Below are 26,905 nucleotides of genomic sequence, written 5' to 3'. Positions count from 1 at the left end.
CCGAGAGGAGAGCACATCATGTCCCCGCAAAACATCGCTCTTGAAATATTCCAACATCATAAGCCAGACGTGGGAGTTTAGCTGCCCCGGAGAGAGACAGAACCAGCTGGTGACAGAAACAAACTAGGCCAGGCCAAGGCCCTGTGGACTTGTTTTCTAGACACACACTGACACACAGAGGACAAACACTTCCTGAATAACTAGAACCCTGTAGAAGTAGTTGTAACGGATTGAAGACTAGACATTAATACATTAATAGATAGTAAAGAGACAAGGCTGAATAACTAGAACCCTGTAGAAGTAGTTGTAACTGATTGAAGACTAGACATTAATACATTAATAGATAGTAGAGAGACAAGGCTGAATAAGAGCTTATTAAATTAATCCCAACACCATAATCGTCTGATTACATTCTTGGAGAACGGGAAGACTGTCCTCTCCAAAAAAACTAATGAGCCTGTAGTTAATTATGTAGTAATAGTTTTACAAGCCTCTCCACTCAAATAAAGCTTCTCAGAATCCCCTGGCTCCTGAACCACACAAATCCCTCTTTACAAAGGCCCCGCTCTGGCCCAATCCAGAGGTTTAACACAAGGCCCTGCTCTGGCCCAATTCAGAGGTTTAACACAAGGCCCTGCTCTGGCCCAATCCAGAGGTTTAACACAAGGCCCTGCTCTGGCCCAATCCAGAGGTTTAACACAAGGCCGTGCTCTGGCCCAATCCAGAGGTTTAACACAAGGTCCTGCTCTGGCCCAATCCAGAGGTTTAACACAAGGCCCTGCTCTGGCCCAATCCAGAGGTTTAACACAAGGCCCTGCTCTGGCCCAATCCAGAGGTTTAACACAAGGCCCTGCTCTGGCCCAATCCAGAGGTTTAACACAAGGCCCTGCTCTGGCCCAATCCAGAGGTTTAACACAAGGCCCTGCTCTGGCCCAATCCAGAGGTTTAACACAAGGCCCTGCTCTGGCCCAATCCAGAGGTTTAACACAAGGCCCTGCTCTGGCCCAATCCAGAGGTTTAACACAAGGCCCTGCTCTGGCCCAATCCAGAGGTTTAACACAAGGCCCCTGCTCTGGCCCAATCCAGAGGTTTAACACAAGGCCCTGCTCTGGCCCAATCCAGAGGTTTAACACAAGGCCCTGCTCTGGCCCAATCCAGAGGTTTAACACAAAAAGAGGAGAGAGAACCATGACACAGTTATAAAGATGTTCTAACTACATAATCTGATGTAAAAGATGGTTATTTTAAACTGCATAAATGTATGGCAGATCTAGGTAGAGCATGGCAGAGAGACCATATATATATATATATATTATTATTTATTTATTTTACCTTTATTTAACCAGGTAGGCCAGTTGAGAACAAGTTCTCATTTACAATTGCGACCTGGCCAAGATAAAGCAAAGCAGTTCGACACATACAACGACACAGAGTTACACATGGAGTAAAACAAACATACAGTCAATAATACAGTAGAAACAAGTCTATATACGATGTGAGCAAATGAGGTGAGATAAGGGAGGTAAAGGCAAAAAAAAGGCCATGGTGGCAAAGTAGATACAATATAGCAAGTAAAACACTGGAATGGTAGATTTGCAGTGGAAGAATGTGCAAAGTAGAAATAAAAATAATGGGGTGCAAAGGAGCATATGAGCCATTAGATAAAACAGCTCTTGTGGACAGCCTACGTAAACATTCAGCATCTAACCAAATTACACAAGATTTTAGTTTCGTGGTTTAATCGAGATATTTAAACAAAACAACCGGCCAAGAAACCCAATGGGTTTAACACTGAGGTCAGGACAGGTAGTGTTTTCTACCCTGCTGTCACTGAGGTCAGGACAGGTAGTGTTTTCTACCCTGCTGTCACTGAGGTCAGGACAGGTAGTGTTTTCTACCCTGCTGTCACTGAGGTCAGGACAGGAAGTGTTTTCTACCCTGCTGTCACTGAGGTCAGGACAGGTAGTGTTTTCTACCCTGCTGTCACTGAGGTCAGGACAGGTAGTGTTTTCTACCCTGCTGTCACTGAGGTCAGGACAGGAAGTGTTTTCTACCCTGCTGTCACTGAGGTCAAGACAGGTAGTGTTTTCTACCCTGCTGTCACTGAGGTCAGGACAGATAGTGTTTTCTACCCTGCTGTCACTGAGGTCAGGACAGGTAGTGTTTTCTACCCTGCTGTCACTGAGGTCAGGACAGGTAGTGTTTTCTACCCTGCTGTCACTGAGGTCAGGACAGGTAGTGTTTTCTACCCTGCTGTCACTGAGGTCAGGACAGGTAGTGTTTTCTACCCTGCTGTCACTGAGGTCAGGACAGGTAGTGTTTTCTACCCTGCTGTCACTGAGGTCAGGACAGCTAGTGTTTTCTACCCTGCTGTCACTGAGGTCAGGACAGGTAGTGTTTTCTACCCTGCTGTCACTGAGGTCAGGACAGGTAGTGTTTTCTACCCTGCTGTCACTGAGGTCAAGACGGGTAGTGTTTTCTACCCTGCTGTCACTGAGGTCAGGACAGGTAGTGTTTTCTACCCTGCTGTCACTGAGGTCAGGACAGGTAGTGTTTTCTACCCTGCTGTCACTAAGGTCAGGACAGGTAGTGTTTTCTACCCTGCTGTCACTGAGGTCAAGACAGGTAGTGTTTTCTACCCTGCTGTCACTGAGGTCAGGACAGGTAGTGTTTTCTACCCTGCTGTCACTGAGGTCAAGACAGGTAGTGTTTTTCTACCCTGCTGTCACTGAGGTCAGGACAGGTAGTGTTTTCTACCCTGCTGTCACTGAGGTCAGGACAGGTAGTGTTTTCTGCCCTGCTGTCACTGAGGTCAAGACAGGTAGTGTTTTCTACCCTGCTGTCACTGAGGTCAGGACAGCTAGTGTTTTCTACCCTGCTGTCACTGAGGTCAGGACAGGTTGTGTTTCTACCCTGCTGTCACTGAGGTCAGGACATGTAGTGTTTTCTACCCTGCTGTCACTGAGGTCAGGACAGGTAGTGTTTTCTACCCTGCTGTCACTGAGGTCAGGACAGGTAGTGTTTTCTACCCTGCTGTCACTGAGGTCAGGACAGCTAGTGTTTTCTACCCTGCTGTCACTGAGGTCAGGACAGCTAGTGTTTTCTACCCTGCTGTCACTGAGGTCAGGACAGGTAGTGTTTTCTACCCTGCTGTCACTGAGGTCAGGACAGGTAGTGTTTTCTGCCCTGCTGTGTCACTGAGGTCAGGACAGGTAGTGTTTTCTACCCTGCTGTCACTGAGGTCAGGACAGATAGTGTTTTCTACCATGCTGTCACTGAGGTCAGGACAGGTAGTGTTTTCTACCCTGCTGTCACTAAGGTCAAGACAGGCAGACTGGGACCAGAGTGGTTGGTGATAGTGTTAGTGAGGAGAAGCAGGAGGAGAACACTGAGAAATGACAGGGTTCCATATAGCCTTATAAGGAGGAGGAGAACACTGAGAAATGACAGGGCTCCTTATAGCCTTGTGTGTTTTAGGTTGGAGAGTAAACATATGAGTAGGATGTTTGGCGGCATGAAACTCTTACCTTAATGAGTGTGATTCCCCTGGCCTGAGAGGAGACACAGCCCACCATCTCATCACACAGCTTCCTGATGAACTGGTGAGGAACCACGAACACTAGGAGGTCAGCCCCCTCAGCAGCATCCTGGAGCTGAGGTACAGCCACCTGTTGAGAGGGAAGGAGGGTGAGAGTGGGGGGGGGGAGAGGGAAGGAGGGTGAGAGAGAGAGAGAGAGAGAGAGAGGGAAGGAGGGTGAGAGGGGCGTGAGAGAGAGAGAGAGAGAGAGAGAGAGAGAGAGAGAGATATATTATATACTACATATATTCCACATTTTTACAAATTGAACCCAGAGGAAAAACTAAGAATACTCATGGGCGAAGGAGCAATGGCTCCTCTTGCAGCCAAATATGTATTTTCCTGCCATAGCCTGAGGGACACTGAATAATAACATCTGCATAGTAAACAGTAACTTACTTATTATTACTATTATTGTTATTACTATAATTATTAATGTTTACTGTAGACTGTTACCATTTTATTGTATTTATTTTTTTATTATTATTTACTACCATTTTATATTATTATTTGCTATCATTTACAATTTTGTTACAATGTATATTGTATACATTGTTGCTTTGGCAATATTGACACAATGTTTTTCATGCCAATAAAGCAGCTTGAATTTGAATTTGAATTTGAGAGAGAGAGAGAGAGGAAAGGAGGGTGAGAGAGAGAGAGAGGGAAGGAGGGTGAGGGGGGTGAGAGAGAGAGAGGGAAGGAGGGTGAGAGAGAGAGAGGGAAGGAGGGTGAGAGTGGGGTGAGAGAGAGGGAAGGAGGGTGAGAGAGAGAGAGAGGGAAGGAGGGTGAGAGAGAGAGAGGAGGGTGAGAGTGGGGTGAGAGAGAGGGAAGGAGGGTGAGAAAGAGAGAGAGAGAGAGAGAGAGAGAGAGAGAGGGTGGGTGGGTGGGTGGATGGATGAGAGAGGGGAGGGGGGTTGGTGATGGTGTAAACTACAAGCTTTCAGTCTTTGTTTAAACTCATTTCTGTTCAGACAGTCCTCTTACCACGTTGTCAGGCAGTCTGTATCCAGGCAGGTACTTGACATTCTCATGGTCTGTGTTGATGATGTCTGTGAGATTCCTGCCGTTCACGTTCTCCTCAAACACCCACATCTTGACTGTGGTGGCGAAACGCTGCAGGGCCTGAGCATTACTGCCGATTATCCTGGCAATGGCTGAACCCCTGTAGGGAACAAGAATCATCGATGTACACTACACTGCTCTACAACTGACCATTTACCATCGTCCTGTGGCAAGAGACAATAGCAAAAACAATCTAAATTAGTATCTTAACTGTTCACCGTTATTTTAGAATGGCATAACCTATAAAATTCAGTCTTGTCCTCTGTCAAGAATTTGCTCATGTCATAAACATTATCCTTTAAACATTATCCTACAGAAATGCATTGTCGTCCCCTCAACATAAGTGGATTCAAAACCCCACGTTGCTCTCCTGCTCATGTTCTCCTTGACAATAGCTACGATGTAACGTCGATGTTATACAACGGATCCGCGCGCTCGCCTCTGCGCCAGAGAGAGATATACCTAACGTTACATTGTAAGAGACAGACACTGGCAGCTAATGCTGCTCTATCTGGCCAGCTAGTCCTGTAACATTTATCTGACCAGCTAGCCCTGTAACATCTATTTGACCATCTCAATAGATTGCATGTCATCGACAGGAGCAACAGTGATCATTGACAGTGACTGGACTCACCAGTTTCCAGAGCCGACAATGCACACTTTCAGAGGAGACGCCATTTGGAGATGTTTCCTATTTGTTTCTGTAGAAGAAACTGTTCAAAAATGTATTGATTCCGAAGATATAGATAACTATATGATATGGAGAGTGGATTTATGGAGAGGAGACAGGAGAGCGCCTCTAGGCTACTACAGACTACTGTACATGACATCATCAAGGAGATGCAGAACTGGAGGATTCTGGGATTTGGAGTTGTCTACGTTTGTTACAATTAGCAGATGGAAGTTGATTAGCCTATTTCAGATGTCTGTCCCCTGATAAATTACAGGACAATTGTTGCAATGTTTACTAATGTCTCTCTTCTGGAAGAAATTCATGAAGAATATGAATTGAATAGCCTTACATTTTCATATCAAATAGGCTAAATGACATAGTCCTATTTTTTGACCTATTCGAAATGAAATATTGAATATCCCACTCATCATGCATGTACGTTGAGATCCTTGTGTGTGGTGAATGAGCTATGGTGAATCCGTGTGTTCTCAGCGATGATGCATATAGAACCTGTATTCTAGAGGTACATCGGCATCGTGGTTGGCTGGCAGTCAAAGGGAGTGACCAACCCGGGATTTCCAGTAGGAAAAAAAACGCAGAAACGTCAGAGCCACACACCAACACCGCAGCAAGACACGGAATACCCCTCTTCTCCTCTCTCTTCTTCTCTCAGCATAAGTCAGTACAGGGGTCCATATTCTCCAAGAAGCCGCACTAACGGAGAATGTGGTCATCACCCTGTTCTGGAATCTCCACTGCATTCGATCTTCTTCTCGTTCGGTTTTCCACCTTCTAAAACAATCATCTTATCTTGAGCCTAAATCTCAACTATGGACAAGCACCCAGGCTCCAACACGATCAACCCCGCATCCTACCATGGGAATCCGGCCGCACGGTGTTCGGACCGAGGAGTTGGCGGTCCGTGTCCGCACAGCCTGAGCTCAGAGGCAGGCACCGCAGGCAGCCGTGATGGGGTGTCCGGGGGCAGCGCGTCTACTCCGCATCAAACCCACAAGCGGCGCCTGGAGGGGGTCCTCAATAAATACACCAACCTGCTACAGGGATGGCAGAACAGGTACAGTAGCCTATTCAGGGGGTCTAGCTCCGGTCCAGGACGTTATACGCGGACGCACACTAACGCCGTAGAACAGAGATAGTTTTATAGTGGTTATTAGCGGAGTTTGGTGCCATTGCTGATCAGTTGTGTCTGCTAGAAAGTCATCTCATTTCACACATATATTTTTTAAAATCTCATTTAATCTTATCTATTCACAACAAGTTCGGTTCGATATTAAATATTCATCTTATCTATTTAATTTTCACCTATTTTTTTCGTATCTTATCACATCTATTGATAACAGAAGTTACAAAAAGGGGGCAGGGGGGGCGGGGCAGATCACATTCGCCGTCATTGATCAGCTGATTGATGAAGATGTCATAACGCACAGGATGTTTCCATTGGAAGGTCTGAACCGGGAGGAGCGTCGCTTTGCGTTGCTGCACGACAAGGCATTTTCCGTCCCGTTGCCGTGTTTACTAGAACACCGTTGTTGTTGTTGGCAACAACACAAGTGATGACCATTAACATAATATATAAATACTGTTTTCATGTTCTATTCTGCCTTGTTCTGTTCTATAGTTTAGTGAATTATTTGTTGAGTGGTCGCACTGCCTTCCGTCATGAAAGCAGTCATTGAGTTCATAGAGATAAGGCACTGAGATAGGACGGTTCATAAATACTTTTAACATGAAGGCGGACTCGGACAGGAACAGGGTTTTGCTGATATAGTGGAACAGTTGTTTTGGAATGATTTCATGTTCCGAGCCAGATGGTCCCAGGCTGTGGGAGAGCTCCAGGGGTGATAGGTTGACAGTCTGCGATGGGGGACAACAACAGACTCTATTTCACTGCCCTTTGCAATTCTATTACTGAACTTGGCTCATTCAGAGGGAATAGACCTTTTTACACTTGTTCAGTAGACCTGTCTACCAACACACAGGCCCTATTCCCTATATAGTGCACTACTTTAGACCAGAGCCCTATTCCCTTCATAGTGCACCACTTTAGAACAGAGCCCTATTCCCTTCACAGTGCACTACCTTAGACCAGGACCTTATTCCCTATATAGTGCACTACTTTAGACCAGAGCCCTATTCCCTACATAGTGCACTACTTTAGACCAGAGCCCTATTCCCTATATAGTGCACTACTTTAGACCAGAGCCCTATTCCCTATATATAGTGCACTACTTTAGACCAGAGCCCTATTCCCTATATAGTGCACTACTTTAGACCAGAGCCCTATTCCCTACATAGTGCACTACTTTAGACCAGAGCCCTATTCCCTACATAGTGCACTACTTTAGACCAGAGCCCTATTCCCTATATAGTGCACTACTTTAGACCAGAGCCCTATTCCCTACATAGTGCACTACTTTAGACCAGAGCCCTATTCCCTACATAGTGCACTACTTTAGACCAGAGCCCTATTCCCTACATAGTGCACTACTTTAGACCAGAGCCCTATTCCCTATATACAGTGCACTACTTTAGACCAGAGCCCTATTCCCTATATATAGTGCACTACTTTAGACCAGAGCCCTATTCCCTAAATAGTGCATTACTTTAGACCAGAGCCCTATTCCCTACATAGTGCACTACTTTAGACCAGAGCCCTATTCCCTATATAGTGCACTACTTTAGACCAGAGCCCTATGGCTCTGACTACATTATGTAGGTGATGGAGTTCCATTTGGGACAGAGACACACTGTTGCTTTGGATTAGGTCTGGTGGGTGGTGGGATCTGAAGGAAAATCAATGATCCCTAACAGGAAAGCCCCCCTCCCATCTCTGGCACGCTGCTAGTGTGTGTGTGTGTGTGTGTGTGTGTGTGTGTGTGTGTGTGTGTGTGTGTGTGTGTGTGTGTGTGTGTGTGTGTGTGTGTTTAGATCGATAGAGAGAGCAGCCAGTCGTGTAATGAGCTCGGATCACAGTGTTCTGTTGGTTACTGACTGATTCACTCTGTCTGGCTGTCTCTCTTTCTCTCTCTCTTTCTCTCTCTCTCTCTCTCTCTTTCGCTCTCTCTCTCTCTTTCTCTCTCTCTCTCTCTCTCTCTCTTTCGCTCTCTCTCTCTCTCTCTCTCTCTCTCTCTCTCTCCCTCTCTCTCGCTCTGAAACTCTCTCTCTCTCTCCCTCCATCTCTCACTTGGCATGTGTTTGCATGTGTTTTGTTAGTGTGATAAATATGTGATATGGGGAGAATTCCAGAAAATTCTGCACTCCTTACAACCACATGGTTGTTACACTTTTAACAATATGAACATTCTAGTCTAGGTGATAACCAAGGACCGGAACAAATATTCAGACTGCTTTTAACACAACGCCAGAGAAATACCTGAGAACCTGGCTGCATGAGTTCTAAAATTAGATCAGCGGGTTTGACTTTCCAGGTTTGCTTCCTGCGCCCCGCTGTGCTCTATTTCAAACTACTCTTTGAACTTTTAACGATGTCTGTTCCTATGTGAATGTTTGGCTCACTTTCTCTCAGTTCTCAACTGAAAACAAAATAAGTCAAATGTGATACTGATTGCACGTGAGAGATGCTGAAATCAACTCTGACACATCCTCCTGTCTCAATATTGCACACTGTTTTCTGTTTTCCATTGTATTTCTCTTCGGGGGGCGGGGGGGGGGGGGGGGGGGGGCGGGCAGGCAGGCAGCGGAGCCAATAAACTGTTTGATAAAGCCTTTCTGACAGTTATATCTCAGCACAGTAATTGCAACATTGTGCTTTCAATCCTGTCCGAAGGGCTTTTATGTGTTGTGGCCAGAAGGTTTGACTGAAGCAACGTTGTGGTTTCAAACCTGTCAGAAGGGCTTTTATGTGATGTGGCCAGAAGGTTTGACAGAAGAGGAGCTTGTGAATTGGAATGATTTCCAATAGTTTAAGACGTATTGGCCTGGCAGCTTCTTCAGTGTCTGTTGCTGTGTTATGACTGGTTTTGCTGAACCGTACCTGCTATTCCCATGAATCCCCCTCTAATCAGACATACGATGTCTGGTGATATACTGTTATTGCCAGTATAAAGGACAGAAACAGTGAGTCAATCTAGTTGAATGGGACCGCAGGACATCACAGTACCTGAGCTCTTCTGGGAAGTGGAACAGTACATCACATTATCTGAGCTCTTCTGGGAAGTGGAACAGTACATCACAGTACCTGATCTCTTCTGGAAAGTGGAACAGTACATCACAGTACCTGAGCTCTTCTGGAAAGTGGAACAGTACATCACAGTACCTGAGCTCTTCTGGAAAGTGGAACAGTACATCACAGTACCTGAGCTCTTCTGGAAAGTGGAACAGTACATCACAGTACCTGAGCTCTTCTGGAAAGTGGAACAGTACATCACAGTACCTGAGCTCTTCTGGAAAGTGGAACAGAAGTAGATCACAGTACCTGAGCTCTTCTGGGAAGTGGGACAGAAGTAGATCACACTACCTGAGCTCTTCTGGGAAGTGGGACAGAAGTAGAACACAGTACCTGAGCTCTTCTGGGAAGTGGAACAGTACATCACAGTACCTGAGCTCTTCTGGGAAGTGGAACAGAAGTAGATCACAGTACCTGAGCTCTTCTGGGAAGTGGAACAGAAGTAGATCACAGTACCTGAGCTCTTCTGGGAAGTGGAACAGTACATCACAGTACCTGAGCTCTTCTGGGAAGTGGAACAGTACATCACAGTACCTGAGCTCTTCTGGGAAGTGGAACAGAAGTAGATCACACTACCTGAGCTCTTCTGGGAACTGGAACAGAAGTAGATCACAGTACCTGAGCTCTTCTGGGAAGTGGAACAGAAGTAGATCACAGTACCTGAGCTCTTCTGGGAAGTGGGACAGAAGTAGATCACAGTACCTGAGCTCTTCTGGGAAGTGGGACAGAAGTAGATCACAGTACCTGAGCTCTTCTGGGAGGTGGGACAGAAGTAGATCACAGTACCTGAGCTCTTCTGGGAAGTGGGACAGAAGTAGATCACAGTACCTGAGCTCTTCTGGGAAGTGGGACAGAAGTAGATCACAGTACCTGAGCTCTTCTGGGAAGTGGAACAGTACATCACACTACCTGAGCTCTTCTGGGAACTGGAACAGAAGTAGATCACAGTACCTGAGCTCTTCTGGGAAGTGGAACAGAAGTAGATCACAGTACCTGAGCTCTTCTGGGAAGTGGGACAGAAGTAGATCACAGTACCTGAGCTCTTCTGGGAAGTGGGACAGAAGTAGATCACAGTACCTGAGCTCTTCTGGGAGGTGGGACAGAAGTAGATCACAGTACCTGAGCTCTTCTGGGAAGTGGGACAGAAGTAGATCACAGTACCTGAGCTCTTCTGGGAAGTGGGACAGAAGTAGATCACAGTACCTGAGCTCTTCTGGGAAGTGGAACAGTACATCACACTACCTGAGCTCTTCTGGGAAGTGGGACAGAAGTAGATCACAGTACCTGAGCTCTTCTGGGAAGTGGGACAGAAGTAGATCACAGTACCTGAGCTCTTCTGGGAAGTGGGACAGAAGTAGATCACAGTACCTGAGCTCTTCTGGGAAGTGGGACAGAAGTAGATCACAGTACCTGAGCTCTTCTGGGAAGTGGGACAGAAGTAGATCACAGTACCTGAGCTCTTCTGGGAAGTGGGACAGAAGTAGATCACAGTACCTGAGCTCTTCTGGGAGGTGGGACAGAAGTAGATCACAGTACCTGAGCTCTTCTGGGAAGTGGGACAGAAGTAGATCACAGTACCTGAGCTCTTCTGGGAAGTGGGACAGAAGTAGATCACAGAACCTGAGCTCTTCTGGGAAGTGGGACAGAAGTAGATCACAGTACCTAGGCTCTTCTGGGAAGTGGGACAGAAGTAGATCACAGTACCTGAGCTCTTCTGGGAAGTGGGACAGAAGTAGATCACAGTACCTGAGCTCTTCTGGGAAGTGGGACAGAAGTAGATCACAGTACCTGAGCTCTTCTGGGAAGTGGGACAGAAGTAGATCACAGTACCTGAGCTCTTCTGGGAAGTGGGACAGAAGTAGATCACAGTACCTGAGCTCTTCTGGGAAGTGGGACAGAAGTAGATCACAGTACCTGAGCTCTTCTGGGAAGTGGGACAGAAGTAGATCACAGTACCTGAGCTCTTCTGGGAAGTGGGACAGAAGTAGATCACAGTACCTGAGCTCTTCTGGGAAGTGGGACAGAAGTAGATCACAGTACCTGAGCTCTTCTGGGAAGTGGGACAGAAGTAGATCACAGAACCTGAGCTCTTCTGGGAAGTGGGACAGAAGTAGATCACAGAACCTGAAATCACAACAAGTGTTGCAACATATGTTTTTCTTTATTCGTGTTTTGATCATTTATTTGGATTTCTGATACACACTCTTACTCCTCCTCCTCCTCTTCCTCCTGATACACACTCTTACTCCTCCTCCTCCTCTTCCTCCTCTTGATACACACTCTTACTCCCCTCCTCTTCCTCCTCCTCCTGATATACACTCTTACTCCTCCTCCTCTTCCTCCTCCTCCTGATACACACTCTTACTCCTCCTCCTCTTCTTCCTCCTCCTGATACACACTCTTACTCCTCCTCCTCCTCTTCCTCCTGATACACACTCTTACTCCTCCTCTTCCTCCTCTTCCTCCTCCTCCTGATACACACTCTTACTCCTCCTCCTCTTCCTCCTCCTCCTGATACACACTCTTACTCCTCCTCCTCTTCCTCCTCTTCCTCCTCCTCCTGATACACACTCTTACTCCTCCTCCTCTTCTTCCTCCTCCTGATACACACTCTTACTCCTCCTCCTCTTCTTCCTCCTCCTGATACACACTCTTACTCCTCCTCCTCTTCCTCCTCCTCCTGATACACACTCTTCCTCCTCCTCTTCCTCCTCTTACTCCTCCTCCTCTTCTTCCTCCTCCTGATACACACTCCTCCTCCCCCTCTTCCTCCTCCTCCTGATACACACTCTTACTCCTCCTCCTCTTCTTCCTCCTCCTGATACACACTCTTACTCGTCCTCCTCCTCTTCCTCCTGATACACACTCTTACTCCTCCTTTTCCTCCTCTTCCTCCTCCTCCTGATACACACTCTTACTCCTCCTCCTCTTCCTCCTCCTCCTGATACACACTCTTACTCCTCCTCCTGATACACACTCTTACTCCTCCTCCTCTTCCTCCTCCTCCTGATACACACTCTTACTCCTCCTCCTGATACACACTCTTACTCCTCCTCCTCTTCCTCCTCCTCCTGATACACACTCTTACTCCTCCTCCTGATACACACTCTTACTCCTCCTCCTATTCCTCCTCCTCCTGATACACACTCTTACTCCTCCTCCTCTTCTTCCTCCTCCTGATACACACTCTTACTCCTCCTCCTCTTCCTCCTCTTCCTCCTCCTCCTGATACACACTCTTACTCCTCCTCCTATTCCTCCTCCTCCTGATACACACTCTTACTCCTCCTCCTCTTCTTCCTCCTCCTGATACACACTCTTAGTCCTTCACCTCCTCTTCCTCCTCCTCCTCTTCTTTTTCCTCCTGATACACACTCTTACTCCTCCTCCTCTTCTTCCTCCTCCTGATACACACTCTTAGTCCTTCACCTCCTCTTCCTCCTCCTCCTCTTCTTCTTCCTCCTGATATACACTCTTACTCCTCCTCCTCTTCTTCCTCCTCCTGATACACACTCTTAGTCCTTCACCTCCTCTTCCTCCTCCTCCTCTTCTTCTTCCTCCTGATACACACTCTTACTCCTCCTCCTCTGCTTCTTCCTCCTGATACACACTCTTACTCCTCCTCCTCTTCTTCCTCCTCCTGATACACACTCCTCCTCCCCCTCTTCCTCCTCCTCCTGATACACACTCTTACTCCGACAACACCACACAAATCAGAATCTGGTCATCTGGAGTTGATGGGATGAATAGCGGGTCCTCCAGAGCAGACCTCCTCCTCCTCCTCCTCCACCTCCTCCTCCTCCTCCACCTCCTCCACCTCTTCTTCCTCTTCCTCCTCCTCATCCTCCTCATGCATATACAGCACCACATATGCACAGAATTGTACTTCGACAAGTCTGCCGTAGCGCCCTCTGTACTGGGCCACTCTAGTTCTGTGCCAATCAGAAGGGATGTGAGATGTAGAGCTCTCTGTAGCCAAACCCAGTGGAGGTGCATCTGCCTCGGTCTGTCAGACTCTGACGTGAGAGTGGTTTTGGCACTTGACAGGATACATTAGTTCAGAATGAACTGTCTCCCTTAAAACAATTTCTCTCTCTCTCTCTCTCTCTCTCTCTCTCTCTCTCTCTCTCTCTCTCTCTCTCTCTCTCTCTCTCCACACAGTAGATACTACTCCATGATGATACGTTAACATGGTTATAACCCTAATGTAACTACTCCATGATGATATATTAACATGGTTATAACCCTAATGTAACTACTCCATGATGATACATTAACATGGTTATAACCCTAATGTAACAGTAGATACTACTCCATGATGATACATTAACATGGTTATGACCCTAATGTAACAGTAGATTCTACTCCATGATGATACGTTAATAAAATGCAAATTAATTACTTAAAAATCATACAATGTGATTTTCTCCATTTTTGTTTTAGATTCCGTCTCTCTCAGTTGAAGTGTACCTATGATAAATTACAGACCTCTACATGCTTTGTAAGTAGGAAAACCTGCAAAATCAGCAGTGTATCAAATACTTGTTCTCCCCACTGTAGATAGATAAAGATATAAAACAAGGAGGTGGGGATAGATAAGGAGATAAAGAGAGAGATAAAACAAGGAGAGAGATAGAGGGGGATAGGCGTGGGGCTAGATAAGAAGATAAAGAGAGAGATAAAACAAAAATAGAGAGATTGTGACCCACTTGTTTGTTTGTGTTCGCCATGTGCTCTTGCCTGCTCGTGTATGTGTGTGTGTGTGTGTGTGTGTGTGTGTGCGTGTGCGTGCGTGCGTGCGTGCGTGCGTGCGTGTGTGTGTGCGTGCGTGTGTGTGTGAGTCATGATGATCTGTGACTGAATGTGAGCAGCAGTTCTAGCAGCAGGCTGTTAAGAACAGAACACCATCTGAGAGAGAGACAGAGACAGAGACAGAGACACACACACAGAGAGAGAGAGAGAGAGAGAGAGAGAGACCGACAGAGAGAGAGAGACAGAGCGAGAAAGAGAGTACTCTAAACCCCAACATGTTTGTAGTGTCACTCATTTATAATACATAGATACATCTGCTATAATTAGCCCACATTCCTTATTGAACCTGCTCCGAGTTGGGTATAGTTTTAACTGTCCTCAATGGGTCTCATCAAGCAGACTCTCAGGCTTCGTCAACGTCTTTTAAATGCTGAAGTCATGTTTCTAAAGGACCTCAATACATGTTTTGAAGAGAAAATAATCGGATGCTTTTTTTCTGAGCAGAAATTAAATCCAAGAGTCAACGGCCAAATGTGATCTATCTTTTTGCTTTATTCTAAAACTGGGTGGTTCGAGGCCTGAATGCTGATTGGCTGACAGCCATGGTATATCAGACCCTGTACCACGGGTATATGAAAAAACATATATTTTTACTGCTCTAATTAAGTTGGTAACCCGTTTGTGGTTTATTTATTAAAAACATATATTTTTTTAGCAAGGCAAGTCAGCTAAAAGATCAAATTCTTATTTACAATGTACCTTGTTCAGGGGCAGAACGACAGATTTTTACCTTGTCAGCTCAGGGATTCAATCCAGTAACCATTTCTGTTACTGGCCCAATGCTCTAACCACTAGACTATGGCCAAAGGCTGTATCCAGGCACTCCGCGTTGCATCGGGCCTAAGGGCAGCCCTTAGCCGTGGTATATTGGCCATAGACCACACCCCCCTCGGGTTCTTATCGCTTATAGAAGGCTTTATCAGGGGCTTTGTCAGGTATTCCACGTTGTTCATGTATGTTACTGTGTCTACCAGGCTGATACTAACCAGAGGTCTCTCCGTGTTGTCTCTTCACTGTGTCAGTGAGGTCCTGGGTTCAGAGATTATAGGATATCAGTAATGGTGATGAATGTACCATGTGGCTCAGTTGGTAGAGTGTGACGCGTGCAACACCGGGGTTATGGGTTCGATTCCCACGGGGGACCAGTATGAAAACATAGTAATATGAAAATGTATATGTGTGTGGTGTCTGTTCAGTATGTCAGTAATGTAGATACTACCTGATCAGATATCTGGTATGTTTCAGTAATGTAGATACTATCTGACCAGATATCTGGTATGTTTCAGTAATGTAGATACTATATGACCAGATATCTGGTATGTTTCAGTAATGTAGATACTATCTGACCAGATATCTGGTATGTTTCAGTATGTCAGTAATGTAGATACTATCTGACCAGATATCTGGTATGTTTCAGTATGTCAGTAATGTAGATACTATCTGACCAGATATCTGGTATGTTTCAGTATGTCAGTAATGTAGATACTATCTGACCAGATATCTGGTATGTTTCAGTAATGTAGATACTATCTGACCAGATATCTGGTATGTTTCAGTATGTCAGTAATGTAGATACTATCTGACCAGATATCTGGTATGTTTCAGTAATGTAGATACTGTCTGACCAGATATCTGGTATGTTTCAGTAATGTAGATACTATCTGACCAGATATCTGGTATGTTTCAGTAATGTAGATACTATCTGACCAGATATCTGGTATGTTTCAGTAATGTAGATACTATCTGACCAGATATCTGGTATGTTTCAGTATGTCAGTAATGTAGATGCTATCTGACCAGATATCTGGTATGTTTCAGTAATGTAGATACTATCTGACCAGATATCTGGTATGTTTCAGTATGTCAGTAATGTAGATGCTATCTGACCAGATATCTGGTATGTTTCAGTAATGTAGATACTATCTGACCAGATATCTGGTATGTTTCAGTAATGTAGATACTATCTGACCAGATATCTGGTATGTTTCAGTAATGTAGATACTATCTGACCAGATATCTGGTATGTTTCAGTAATGTAGATACTATCTGACCAGATATCTGGTATGTTTCAGTAATGTAGATACTATCTGACCAGATATCTGGTCTCTCACCCCCCCCCCCCTCTCTCTCTCACACACCCTCTCACCCCCCCCCCCCCTCTCTCTCTCACACACCCTCTCACCCCCCCCCCTCTCTCTCACACACCCTCTCACCCCCACCCCTCTCTCTCTCACGCACACCCTCTCTCTCTCTCTCTCTCTCTCTCTCTTTCCCTCTCTCTCTCTTTCCCTCTCTCTCCCAGTCACATGGGGTTGCTGCTGTACAATGGGTTCGGAGATTCAGAGAGGAGGCAGCAGGATGTTTGTCAAAACATTGATTTAAATTAATCATCATAGCTATGCAATTTTACAGTTTTTCCTTCCTTCCTCTCCCTCTGGTCCATTCGACCCCACCATCTCTCTTTCTCTCCTTCTTCTTCTCCCTCCCTCCCTCCCTCCCTCCCTCCCTCCCTCCCTCCCTCCCTCCCTCCCTCCCTCCCTATTTTAGACTCTGTTCCATTTCTGAGTAAGCGTTATTGTTTTGTACCAATGGTTTTCTTTTGTGTTCTGTCTCCTCCCGCAGGTATTTCGTGTTGGATCCGGACATGGGTCAGCTGCAGTACTTTGTGAACGAGCACAGTAAGAGTCAGAAGCCCCGGGGATCTCTGCCTCTCATAGGGGCCTCTGTGGCCCTCAGCGATGAACTACCACACATGTTCACGGTCCACTCTGCCACTGGAGAGGCCTACAAACTCAGAGGTACGTGGAGAGGACGTCTGTTACTCTACAGATGTCATGAGACAGTTATTATACTTCTCTTAGCCTGGCTGGTCCAGGATTCTGTTTGTTGCTGTGTTTCACCATCTTCTGCAGACACCACAGACAGATCCTGGACCGGATGAGGTCACTTATTACAAAACTCAGAGGTACGTTTACTGGATGTGTTACGTCATTCTTAGAGCCTGGTCCCAGATCTGTTGGTGCTGTCGAACCAATTCTTATATGATGGTGATCACAGGAGTTAACAAGACAACACAAACAGATCGGGAACCAGGCTATCTCATCCTTCCCTCTGCAACACCTCTGTCAACCACAGGTTTCCTCTGGTATCTCCTCCACTACAGGTTTCCTCTTGTGTCTCCTCCACCACAGGTTTCCTCTGGTATCTCCTCCACCTCTCTCAACCACAGGTTTCCTCTGGTATCTCCTCCACTACAGGTTTCCTCTTGTGTCTCCTCCACCTCTGTCAACCACAGGTTTCCTCTTGTGTCTCCTCCACCACAGGTTTCCTCTGGTATCTCCTCCACCTCTCTCAACCACAGGTTTCCTCTTGTGTCTCCTCTACCTCTCTCAACCACAGGTTTCCTCTGGTATCTCCTCCACCACAGGTTTCCTCTTGTGTCTCCTCCACCACAGGTTTCCTCTTGTGTCTCCTCCACCACAGGTTTCCTCTTGTGTCTCCTCCACCTCTCTCAACCACAGGTTTCCTCTGGTATCTCCTCCACCTCTCTCAACCACAGGTTTCCTCTTGTGTCTCCTCTACCTCTCTCAACCACAGGTTCCTCTGGTATCTCCTCCACCTCTCTCAACAACAGGTTTCCTCTTGTGTCTCCTCCACCTCTCTCAACCACAGGTTTCCTCTTGTGTCTCCTCCACCTTTCTCCACCACAGGTTTCCTCTGGTATCTCCTCCACCTCTCTCAACCACAGGTTTCCTCTTGTGTCTCCTCCACCTTTCTCCACCACAGGTTTCCTCTTGTGTCTCCTCCACCACAGGTTTCCTCTTGTATCTCCTCTACCTCTCTCAACCACAGGTTTCCTCTTGTGTCTCCTCCACCACAGGTTTCCTCTGGTATCTCCTCCACCTCTGTCAACCACAGGTTTCCTCTTGTGTCTCCTCTACCTCTCTCAACCACAGGTTTCCTCTGGTATCTCCTCCACCACAGGTTTCCTCTTGTGTCTCCTCCACCTCTCTCAACCACAGGTTTCCTCTTGTATCTCCTCCACCTCTCTCAACAACAGGTTACCTCTTGTATCTCCTCCACCACAGGTTTCCTCTTGTGTCTCCTCTACCTCTCTCCACCACAGGTTTCCTCTGGTATCTCCTCTACCTCTCTCAACCACAGGTTTCCTCTTGTGTCCCCTCAACCACAGGTTTCCTCTTGTGTCTCCTCCACCTCTCTCAACCACAGGTTACCTCTTGTGTCTCCTCTACCTCTCTCAACCACAGGTTACCTCTTGTGTCTCCTCCACCTCTCTCAACCACAGGTTTCCTCTTGTGTCTCCTCCACCTCTCTCAACCACAGGTTTCCTCTTGTATCTCCTCCACCACAGGTTTCCTCTGGTATCTCCTCTACCTCTCTCAACCACAGGTTTCCTCTTGTGTCTCCTCAACCACAGGTTTCCTCTTGTGTCTCCTCTACCTCTCTCCACCACAGGTTTCCTCTGGTATCTCCTCTACCTCTCTCAACCACAGGTTTCCTCTTGTGTCTCCTCAACCACAGGTTTCCTCTTGTGTCTCCTCTACCTCTCTCAACCACAGGTTACCTCTTGTGTCTCCTCCAATAACAACCACTAACCATGTTAGACTGATGTTTCAAAGCAGCTTTTATCATGATAAAATCCACAACATTTCCACCATAGAGCTCTGGTCTAAAGTAGTGCACTATGTAGGGAATAGGGCTCTGGTCTAAAGTAGTGCACTATGTAGGGAATAGGGCTCTTGTCACGTTCTGACCATCGTTCGTGTGTGTTTTCCTTGTTTTAGTGTTGGTCAGGACGTGAACTGGGTGGGCATTCTATGTTGGATGTCTTGTTTGTCTATTTCTATGTCCGGCCTGATATGGTTCTCAATCAGAGGCAGGTGTTAGTCATTGTCTCTGATTGGGAACCATATTTAGGTAGCCTGGGTTTCACTGTGTGTTTGTGGGTGATTGTCCTTAGTGTTAGTTTGCACCAGTTTAGGCTGTTTCGGTTTTCATTACGTTTATTATTTTGCACTGTTTGTATTTGGATTCATGTTGCTATAGTCACAATAAACATGGATCGCAATCTACACGCCGCATTTTGGTCCGACTCTCCTTCACACCTAGAAGACCGTTACAGAATCACCCACCACAACAGGACCAAGCGGTGTGGTAATGAGCAAAGGAGAAAGCAGCAGCAGGAGCAGCGCGAGGAGGTATGGACATGGGAGGACGAATTAGACGGTAAAGGACCTTGGGCTCAGCCAGGAGAATATCGCCGTCCCAAGGAAGAACGGGAGGCGGCGAAAGCGGAGAGGCGCTGGTACGAGGAGGCAGCGCGGCGTCGTGGATGGAAGCCCGGGAGTCAGCCCCAAAAATTTCTTGGGGGGGGGCTAACAGGGAGTATGGCTACGCCAGGTAGGAGACCTGAGCCAACTTCCTGTGGTTACCGGGGGGCTAGAGAGACCGGGCAGGCACCGTGTTATGCTGTGGAGCGCACGGTGTCCCCAGTGCGGGTGCACAGCCCGGTGCGGTACATTCCAGCTCCGCGTATCGGCCGGGCTAGAGTGGGCATCGAGCCAAGTGCCATGAAGCCGGCTCTACGCATCTGGTCTCCAGTGCGTCTCCTTGGGCCGGCTTACATGGCACCAGCCTTGCGCACGGTGTCCCCGGTTCGCCTGCATAGCCCAGTGCGGGCTATTCCACCTCGCCGCACTGGCAGGGCGACCGGGACCATTCAACCGGGTAAGGTTGGGCAGGCTCGGTGCTCAAGAGCTCCAGTGCGCCTGCACGGCCCGGTCTATCCGTCACCACCTCCACACCCCAGCCCTCCGGTGGCAGCTCCCCGTACCAGGCTGTCTCTCCGGCCCATCCGTCCAGAGCCTTCCTCCTCTCCAGCGCTGCCGGAGCCTCCCGCCTGTCCGGCGCCTCTGCCGGAGCCTCCCGCCTGTCCGGCGCCTCTGCCGGAGCCTCCCGCCTGTCCGGCGCCTCTGCCGGAGCCTCCCGCCTGTCCGGCGCCTCTGCCGGAGCCTCCCGCCTGTCCGGCGCCTCTGCCGGAGCCTCCCGCCTGTCCGGCGCCTCTGCCGGAGCCTCCCGCCTGTCCGGCGCCTCTGCCGGAGCCTCCCGCCTGTCCGGCGCCTCTGCCGGAGCTTCCCGTCTGCCCGGCGCCTCTGCCGGAGCTTCCCGTCTGCCCGGCGCCATCGGAGCTTCCCGTCTGCCCAACGCCGCCAGTGCCGCCCGTCTGCCCAGCGCCGCCAGTGCCGCCCGTCTGCCCAGCGCCGCCAGTGCCGCCCGTCTGCCCAGCGCCGCCAGTGCCGCCCGTCTGCCCAGCGCCGCCAGTGCCGCCCGTCTGCCCAGCGCCGCCAGCGCCGTCCGTCTGCCCAGCGCCGCCAGCGCCGCCCGTCTGCCCAGCGCCGCCAGCGCCGCCCGTCTGCCAGGAGCCGCCAGTGCCGCCCGTCTGCCAGGGGCCGCCAGTGCCGCCAGTCAGCCAGGGGCCTCCAGTGCCGCCAGTCAGCCAGGGGCCTCCAGTGCCGCCAGTCAGCCAGGGGCCGCCAGTGCCGCCAGTCAGCCCAGCGCCAGCGCCGCCAGTCAACCAGGGGCCGCCAGAGCTGCCAGTCTGCAAGGAGCTACCAGTCTGCAAGGAGCCGCCAGAGCTGCCAGTTAGCATGGAGCAGCCAGGGCCGCCAGTCAGCATGGAGCAGCCAGGGCCGCCAGTCAGCATGGAGCAGCCAGGGCCGCCAGTCAGCATGGAGCAGCCAGGGCCGCCAGTCAGCATGGAGCAGCCAGGGCCGCCAGTCAGCATGGAGCAGCCAGGGCCGCCAGTCAGCATGGAGCAGCCAGTGCTGCCAGTCAGCATGGAGCAGCCAGATCTGCCAGTCGACCAGACTCTTCCAGATCTGCCAGTCGACCAGACTCTTCCAGATCTGCCAGTCGACCAGACTCTTCCAGATCTGCCAGTCGACCAGACTCTTCCAGATCTGCCAGTCGACCAGACTCTTCCAGATCTGCCAGTCGACCAGACTCTTCCAGATCTGCCAGTCGACCAGACTCTTCCAGATCTGCCAGTCGACCAGACTCTTCCAGATCTGCCAGTCGACCAGACTCTTCCAGATCTGCCAGTCGGCCAGACTCTTCCAGATCTGCCAGTCAGCCAGACTCTTCCAGATCTGCCAGTCAGCCAGACTCTTCCAGATCTGCCAGTCAGCCAGGATCTGCCAGAACCGCCAGCCAGCCAGGATCTGCCGGATCTAACTACCTGCCTGAGCTTCCTCTCAGTGCTGTGCTACCCATCAGTCCCGAGCTACTTCTGTCCCGAGCTGCCCCTCTGTCTCGAGCTGACCCTCTGTCCCGAGCTGTCATTAAGAAGGGTCACCTATCTAGGGACGCTAAGGAGGTGGACTAAAACTGTTATGGAGTGGGGTCCACGTCCAGCGCCAGAGCCGCCACCGCGGACAGATGCCCACCCACACCCTCCCCCATAGGTTTAAGTTGTGCGTCCGGAGTCCGCACCTTGGAGGGGGGGTACTGTCACGTTCTGACCATCGTTCGTGTGTGTTTTCCTTGTTTTAGTGTTGGTCAGGACGTGAACTGGGTGGGCATTCTATGTTGGATGTCTTGTTTGTCTATTTCTATGTCCGGCCTGATATGGTTCTCAATCAGAGGCAGGTGTTAGTCATTGTCTCTGATTGGGAACCATATTTAGGTAGCCTGGGTTTCACTGTGTGTTTGTGGGTGATTGTCCTTAGTGTTAGTTTGCACCAGTTTAGGCTGTTTCGGTTTTCATTACGTTTATTATTTTGCACTGTTTGTATTTGGATTCATGTTGCTATAGTCACAATAAACATGGATCGCAATCTACACGCCGCATTTTGGTCCGACTCTCCTTCACACCTAGAAGACCGTTACAGCTCTGGTCTAAAGTAGTGCACTATGTAGGGAATAGGGCTCTGGTCTAAAGTAGTGCACTATGTAGGGAATAGGGCTCTGGTCTAAAGTAGTGCACTATGTAGGGAATAGGGCTCTGGTCTAAAGTAGTGCACTATGTAGGGAATAGGGCTCTGGTCTAAAGTAGTGCAATATGTAGGGAATAGGGCTCTGGTCTAAAGTAGTGCACTATGTAGGGAATAGGGCTCTGGTCTAAAGTAGTGCACTATGTAGGGAATAGGGCTCTGGTCTAAAGTAGTGCACTATGTAGGGAATAGGGCTCTGGTCTAAAGTAGTGCACTATGTAGGGAATAGGGCTCTGGTCTAAAGTAGTGCACTATGTAGGGAATAGGGCTCTGGTCTAAAGTAGTGCACTATGTAGGGAATAGGGCTCTGGTCTAAAGTAGTGCACTATGTACGGAATAGGGCTCTGGTCTAAAGTAGTGCACTATGTAGGGAATAGGGCTCTGGTCTAAAGTAGTGCACTATGTAGGGAATAGGGCTCTGGTCTAAAGTAGTGCAGTATATAGGGAATAGGGCTCTGGTCTAAAGTAGTGCACTATACACGGAATAGGGCTCTGGTCTAAAGTAGTGCACTATGTAGGGAATAGGGCTCTGGTCTAAATTAGTGCACTATATAGGGAATAGGGCTCTGGTCTAATGTAGTGCACTATATAGGGAATAGGGCTCTGGTCTAAAGTAGTGCACTATGTAGGGAATAGGGCTCTGGTCTAAAGTAGTGCACTATGTAGGGAATAGGGCTCTGGTCTAAAGTAGTGCACTATGAAGGGAATAGGGCTCTGGTCTAATGTAGTGCACTATGAAGGGAATAGGGCTCTGGTCTAAAGTAGTGCACTATGAAGGGAATAGGGCTCTGGTCTAATGTAGTGCACTATGAAGGGAATAGGGCTCTGGTCTAAAGTAGTGCACTATATAGGGAATAGGGCTCTGGTCTAAAGTAGTGCACTATATAGGGAATAGGGCTCTGGTCTAAAGTAGTGCACTATGTAGGGAATAGGGCTCTGGTCTAAAGTAGTGCACTATGTAGGGAATAGGGCTCTGGTCTAAAGTAGTGCACTATGTAGGGAATAGGGCTCTGGTCTAAAGTAGTGCACTATGTAGGGAATAGGGCTCTGGTCTAAAGTAGTGCAGTATATAGGGAATAGGGCTCTGGTCTAAAGTAGTGCACTATATAGGGAATAGGGCTCTGGTCTAAAGTAGTGCACTATGTAGGGAATAGGGCTCTGGTCTAAAGTAGTACACTATGTAGGGAATAGGGCTCTATAGGGCTCTGGTCTAAAGTAGTGCACTATGAAGGGAATAGGGCTCTGGTCTAAAGTAGTGCACTATGTAGGGAATAGGGCTCTGGTCTAAAGTAGTGCACTATGTAGGGAATAGGGCTCTGGTCTAAAGTAGTGCACTATGTAGGGAATAGGGCTCTGGTCTAAAGTAGTGCACTATGTAGGGAATAGGGCTCTGGTCTAAAGTAGTGCACTATGTAGGGAATAGGGCTCTGGTCTAAAGTAGTGCACTATGTAGGGAATAGGGCTCTGGTCTAAAGTAGTGCACTATGTAGGGAATAGGGCTCTGGTCTAAAGTAGTGCAGTATATAGGGAATAGGGCTCTGGTCTAAAGTAGTGCACTATACACGGAATAGGGCTCTGGTCTAAAGTAGTGCACTATATAGGGAATAGGGCTCTGGTCTAAAGTAGTGCACTATGTAGGGAATAGGGCTCTGGTCTAAAGTAGTGCACTATGTAGGGAATAGGGTGGCATGTAGGACGCAGCCTCAACATCCCGACATTCACACTTAGTCTAGAGGTTTCCTAACTGGCCCTGCTGCTGTAGTGATCTATATATGGGGGTATGTTGAGACTGGATAGACATACCCCCATATATAGATCATTACAGTATGTTGAGACTGGAGAGTCATATTGTAATACTTTATATTTGGGATGCCCAAATATACTTGGTACTTTCATACATTTTTGATAAAGTCCCAAAACACAAACTGAAAGTATTAGAGTGTCTTCACAGTTTCCAGTCTGCCAGTCAGCACTTCCTTAACTTGTCGTGTGTGCATCTTCAGCTCCTATACTCTACAGTAATGTGTCTCTCTCTCTCTCAATTCAATTCAATTCAAAGCAGCCTCTCTCTCTCTCCTCTCTCCTTCTCTCACTCTCACTCTGTTTCCGTCTCTCTCTCTTTCTCACTGCCTCTCTCTCTTTCTCACTGCCTCTCTCTCTCTCTCTCTCTCTGCCTCTCTCTCTCTCTGCCTCTCTCTCTCTCTCTCTCTCTCTCTCTCTCTATCTCTTTCTCTCTCTGTCTCTGTCTCTGTCTCTGTCTCTCTGTCTCTGTCTCTCTCTCTCTCTCTCTCTCTCTCTCTCTCTCTCTCTCTCTCTCTGTAGCTTCGGACGCTGGGGAACAGCAGCTGTGGATGAGTCAGATGCAGCTCTGTGCCCGGCGCAACTCTGACTCCAGTGCCAAGGTAGAATCTATAGGCTATACCACCTCACCCTTTACCTCCTTTACCTACTGTAGAATCTATAGGCTATACCACCTCATACTTTACCTACTGTAGAATATATAGACTATACCACCTCATCCTTTACATACTGTAGAATGTATAGACTATACCACCTCATCCTTTACATACTGTAGAATGTATAGACTATACCACCTCATCCTTTACATACTGTAGAATGTATAGACTATACCACCTCATCCTTTACCTACTGTAGAATGTATAGACTATACCACCTCATCCTTTACCTCCTGTAGAATGTATAGACTATACCACCTCATCCTTTACCTCCTTTACCTACTGTAGAATCTATAGACTATACCACCTCATCCTTTACCTACTGTAGAATGTATAGACTATACCACCTCATCCTTTACCTACTGTAGAATCTATAGACTATACCACCTCATCCTTTACCTACTGTAGAATCTATAGGCTATACCACCTCATCCTTTACATACTGTAGAATCTATAGACTATACCACCTCATCCTTTACCTCCTTTACCTCCTGTAGAATCTATAGACTATACCACCTCATCCTTTACCTACTGTAGAATGTATAGACTATACCACCTCATCCTTTACCTCCTTTACCTACTGTAGAATGTATAGACTATACCACCTCACCCTTTACCTACTGTAGAATCTATAGGCTATACCACCTCATCCTTTACCTACTGTAGAATCTATAGGCTATACCACCTCATCCTTTACCTACTGTAGAATCTATAGGCTATACCACCTCATCCTTTACACACTGTAGAATCTATAGACTATACCACCTCATCCTTTACCTCCTTTACCTACTGTAGAATCTATAGACTATACCACCTCATCCTTTACCTACTGTAGAATCTATATGCTATACCACCTCATCCTTTACCTACTGTAGAATATATAGGCTATACCACCTCATCCTTTACATACCGTAGAATCTATAGACTATACCACCTCATCCTTTACCTCCTTTACCTACTGTAGAATCTATAGACTATACCACCTAATCCTTTACCTACTGTAGAATCTATAGGCTATACCACCTCATCCTTTACCTACTGTAGAATCTATAGACTATACCACCTCATCCTTTACCTACTGTAGAATGTATAGACTATACCACCTCATCCTTTACCTCCTTTACCTACTGTAGAATCTATAGACTATACCACCTCATCCTTTACCTACTGTAGAATGTATAGACTATACCACCTCATCCTTTACCTACTGTAGAATGTATAGACTATACCACCTAATCCTTTACCTCCTTTACCTACTGTAGAATCTATAGACTATACCACCTCATCCTTTACCTACTGTAGAATCTATAGACTATACCACCTCATCCTTTACCTACTGTAGAATCTATAGGCTATACCACCTCATCCTTTACCTCCTGTAGAATCTATAGGCTATACCACCTCATCCTTTACCTCCTGTAGAATCTATAGACTATACCACCTCACCCTTTACCTCCTGTAGAATCTATAGGCTATACCACCTCATCCTTTACCTCCTATAGAATCTATAGGTTATACCACCTCATCCTTTACCTCCTATAGAATCTATAGGTTATACCACCTCATCCTTTGCCTCCTATAGAATCTATAGGTTATACCACCTCATCCTTTACCTACTGTAGAATCTATAGGTTATACCACCTCATCCTTTACCTCCTATAGAATCTATAGGTTATACCACCTCATCCTTTACCTCCTATATAATCTATAGGTTATACCACCTCATCCTTTGCCTACTGTAGAATCTATAGGTTATACCACCTCATCCTTTACCTCCTATAGAATCTATAGGTTATACCACCTCATCCTTTACCTACTGTAGAATCTATAGGTTATACCACCTCATCCTTTACCTCCTATAGAATCTATAGGTTATACCACCTCATCCTTTACCTACTGTAGAATCTATAGGTTATACCACCTCATCCTTTACCTCCTATATAATCTATAGGCTATACCACCTCATCCTTTACCTCCTATAGAATCTATAGGTTATACCACCTCATCCTCATTGGCATTTTAAATGTTTTATTCTTTCATTCTTCTCTGTTTATTTTCTCTCTGTTTATCTTCTTCTAAGAGGAGGGGAGAAATGGGAATAGTT

General features: G+C 47.4%; 2 protein-coding genes across 3 annotated transcripts in view; one reads left to right on the top strand and one right to left on the bottom strand.

Moving 5' to 3' along the window:
- Positions 1 to 5,473, bottom strand: part of LOC149984754 (glycerol-3-phosphate dehydrogenase 1-like protein) — a 28,837-nt gene extending 23,364 nt beyond the window's left edge. The window contains exons 1-3 of the mRNA XM_090216110.1: positions 5,277 to 5,473; positions 4,565 to 4,742; positions 3,528 to 3,668 (exon numbers count right to left, since the gene is read on the bottom strand). Coding sequence (XP_090072236.1) covers positions 3,528 to 3,668; positions 4,565 to 4,742; positions 5,277 to 5,320 — 363 coding nt within the window. The 5' untranslated portion in view covers positions 5,321 to 5,473. The remainder of the gene's footprint in view (positions 1 to 3,527; positions 3,669 to 4,564; positions 4,743 to 5,276) is intronic.
- A 354-nt stretch (positions 5,474 to 5,827) lies between these two features.
- The window catches only part of LOC110515405 (oxysterol-binding protein-related protein 10), a 103,551-nt gene continuing 82,473 nt past the window's right edge, over positions 5,828 to 26,905 (top strand). The window contains exons 1-3 of one of the 2 annotated variants that reach the window (XM_090216099.1): positions 5,828 to 6,390; positions 16,956 to 17,131; positions 24,668 to 24,747. In XM_090216099.1, coding sequence (XP_090072225.1) covers positions 6,146 to 6,390; positions 16,956 to 17,131; positions 24,668 to 24,747 — 501 coding nt within the window. In that variant the 5' untranslated portion in view covers positions 5,828 to 6,145. The remainder of the gene's footprint in view (positions 6,391 to 16,955; positions 17,132 to 24,667; positions 24,748 to 26,905) is intronic. The other variant, XM_090216098.1, reaches the window with a different exon arrangement.

This window comes from Oncorhynchus mykiss, chromosome 2 (assembly GCF_057628025.1).
Source record: "Oncorhynchus mykiss isolate SJ-2025 chromosome 2, ASM5762802v1, whole genome shotgun sequence".
Classification (NCBI taxonomy): domain Eukaryota; kingdom Metazoa; phylum Chordata; class Actinopteri; order Salmoniformes; family Salmonidae; genus Oncorhynchus; species Oncorhynchus mykiss.
The sequence above is the reverse complement of the archived record's forward strand: the minus strand, read 5'-3'. Positions and strand labels throughout refer to the sequence as shown.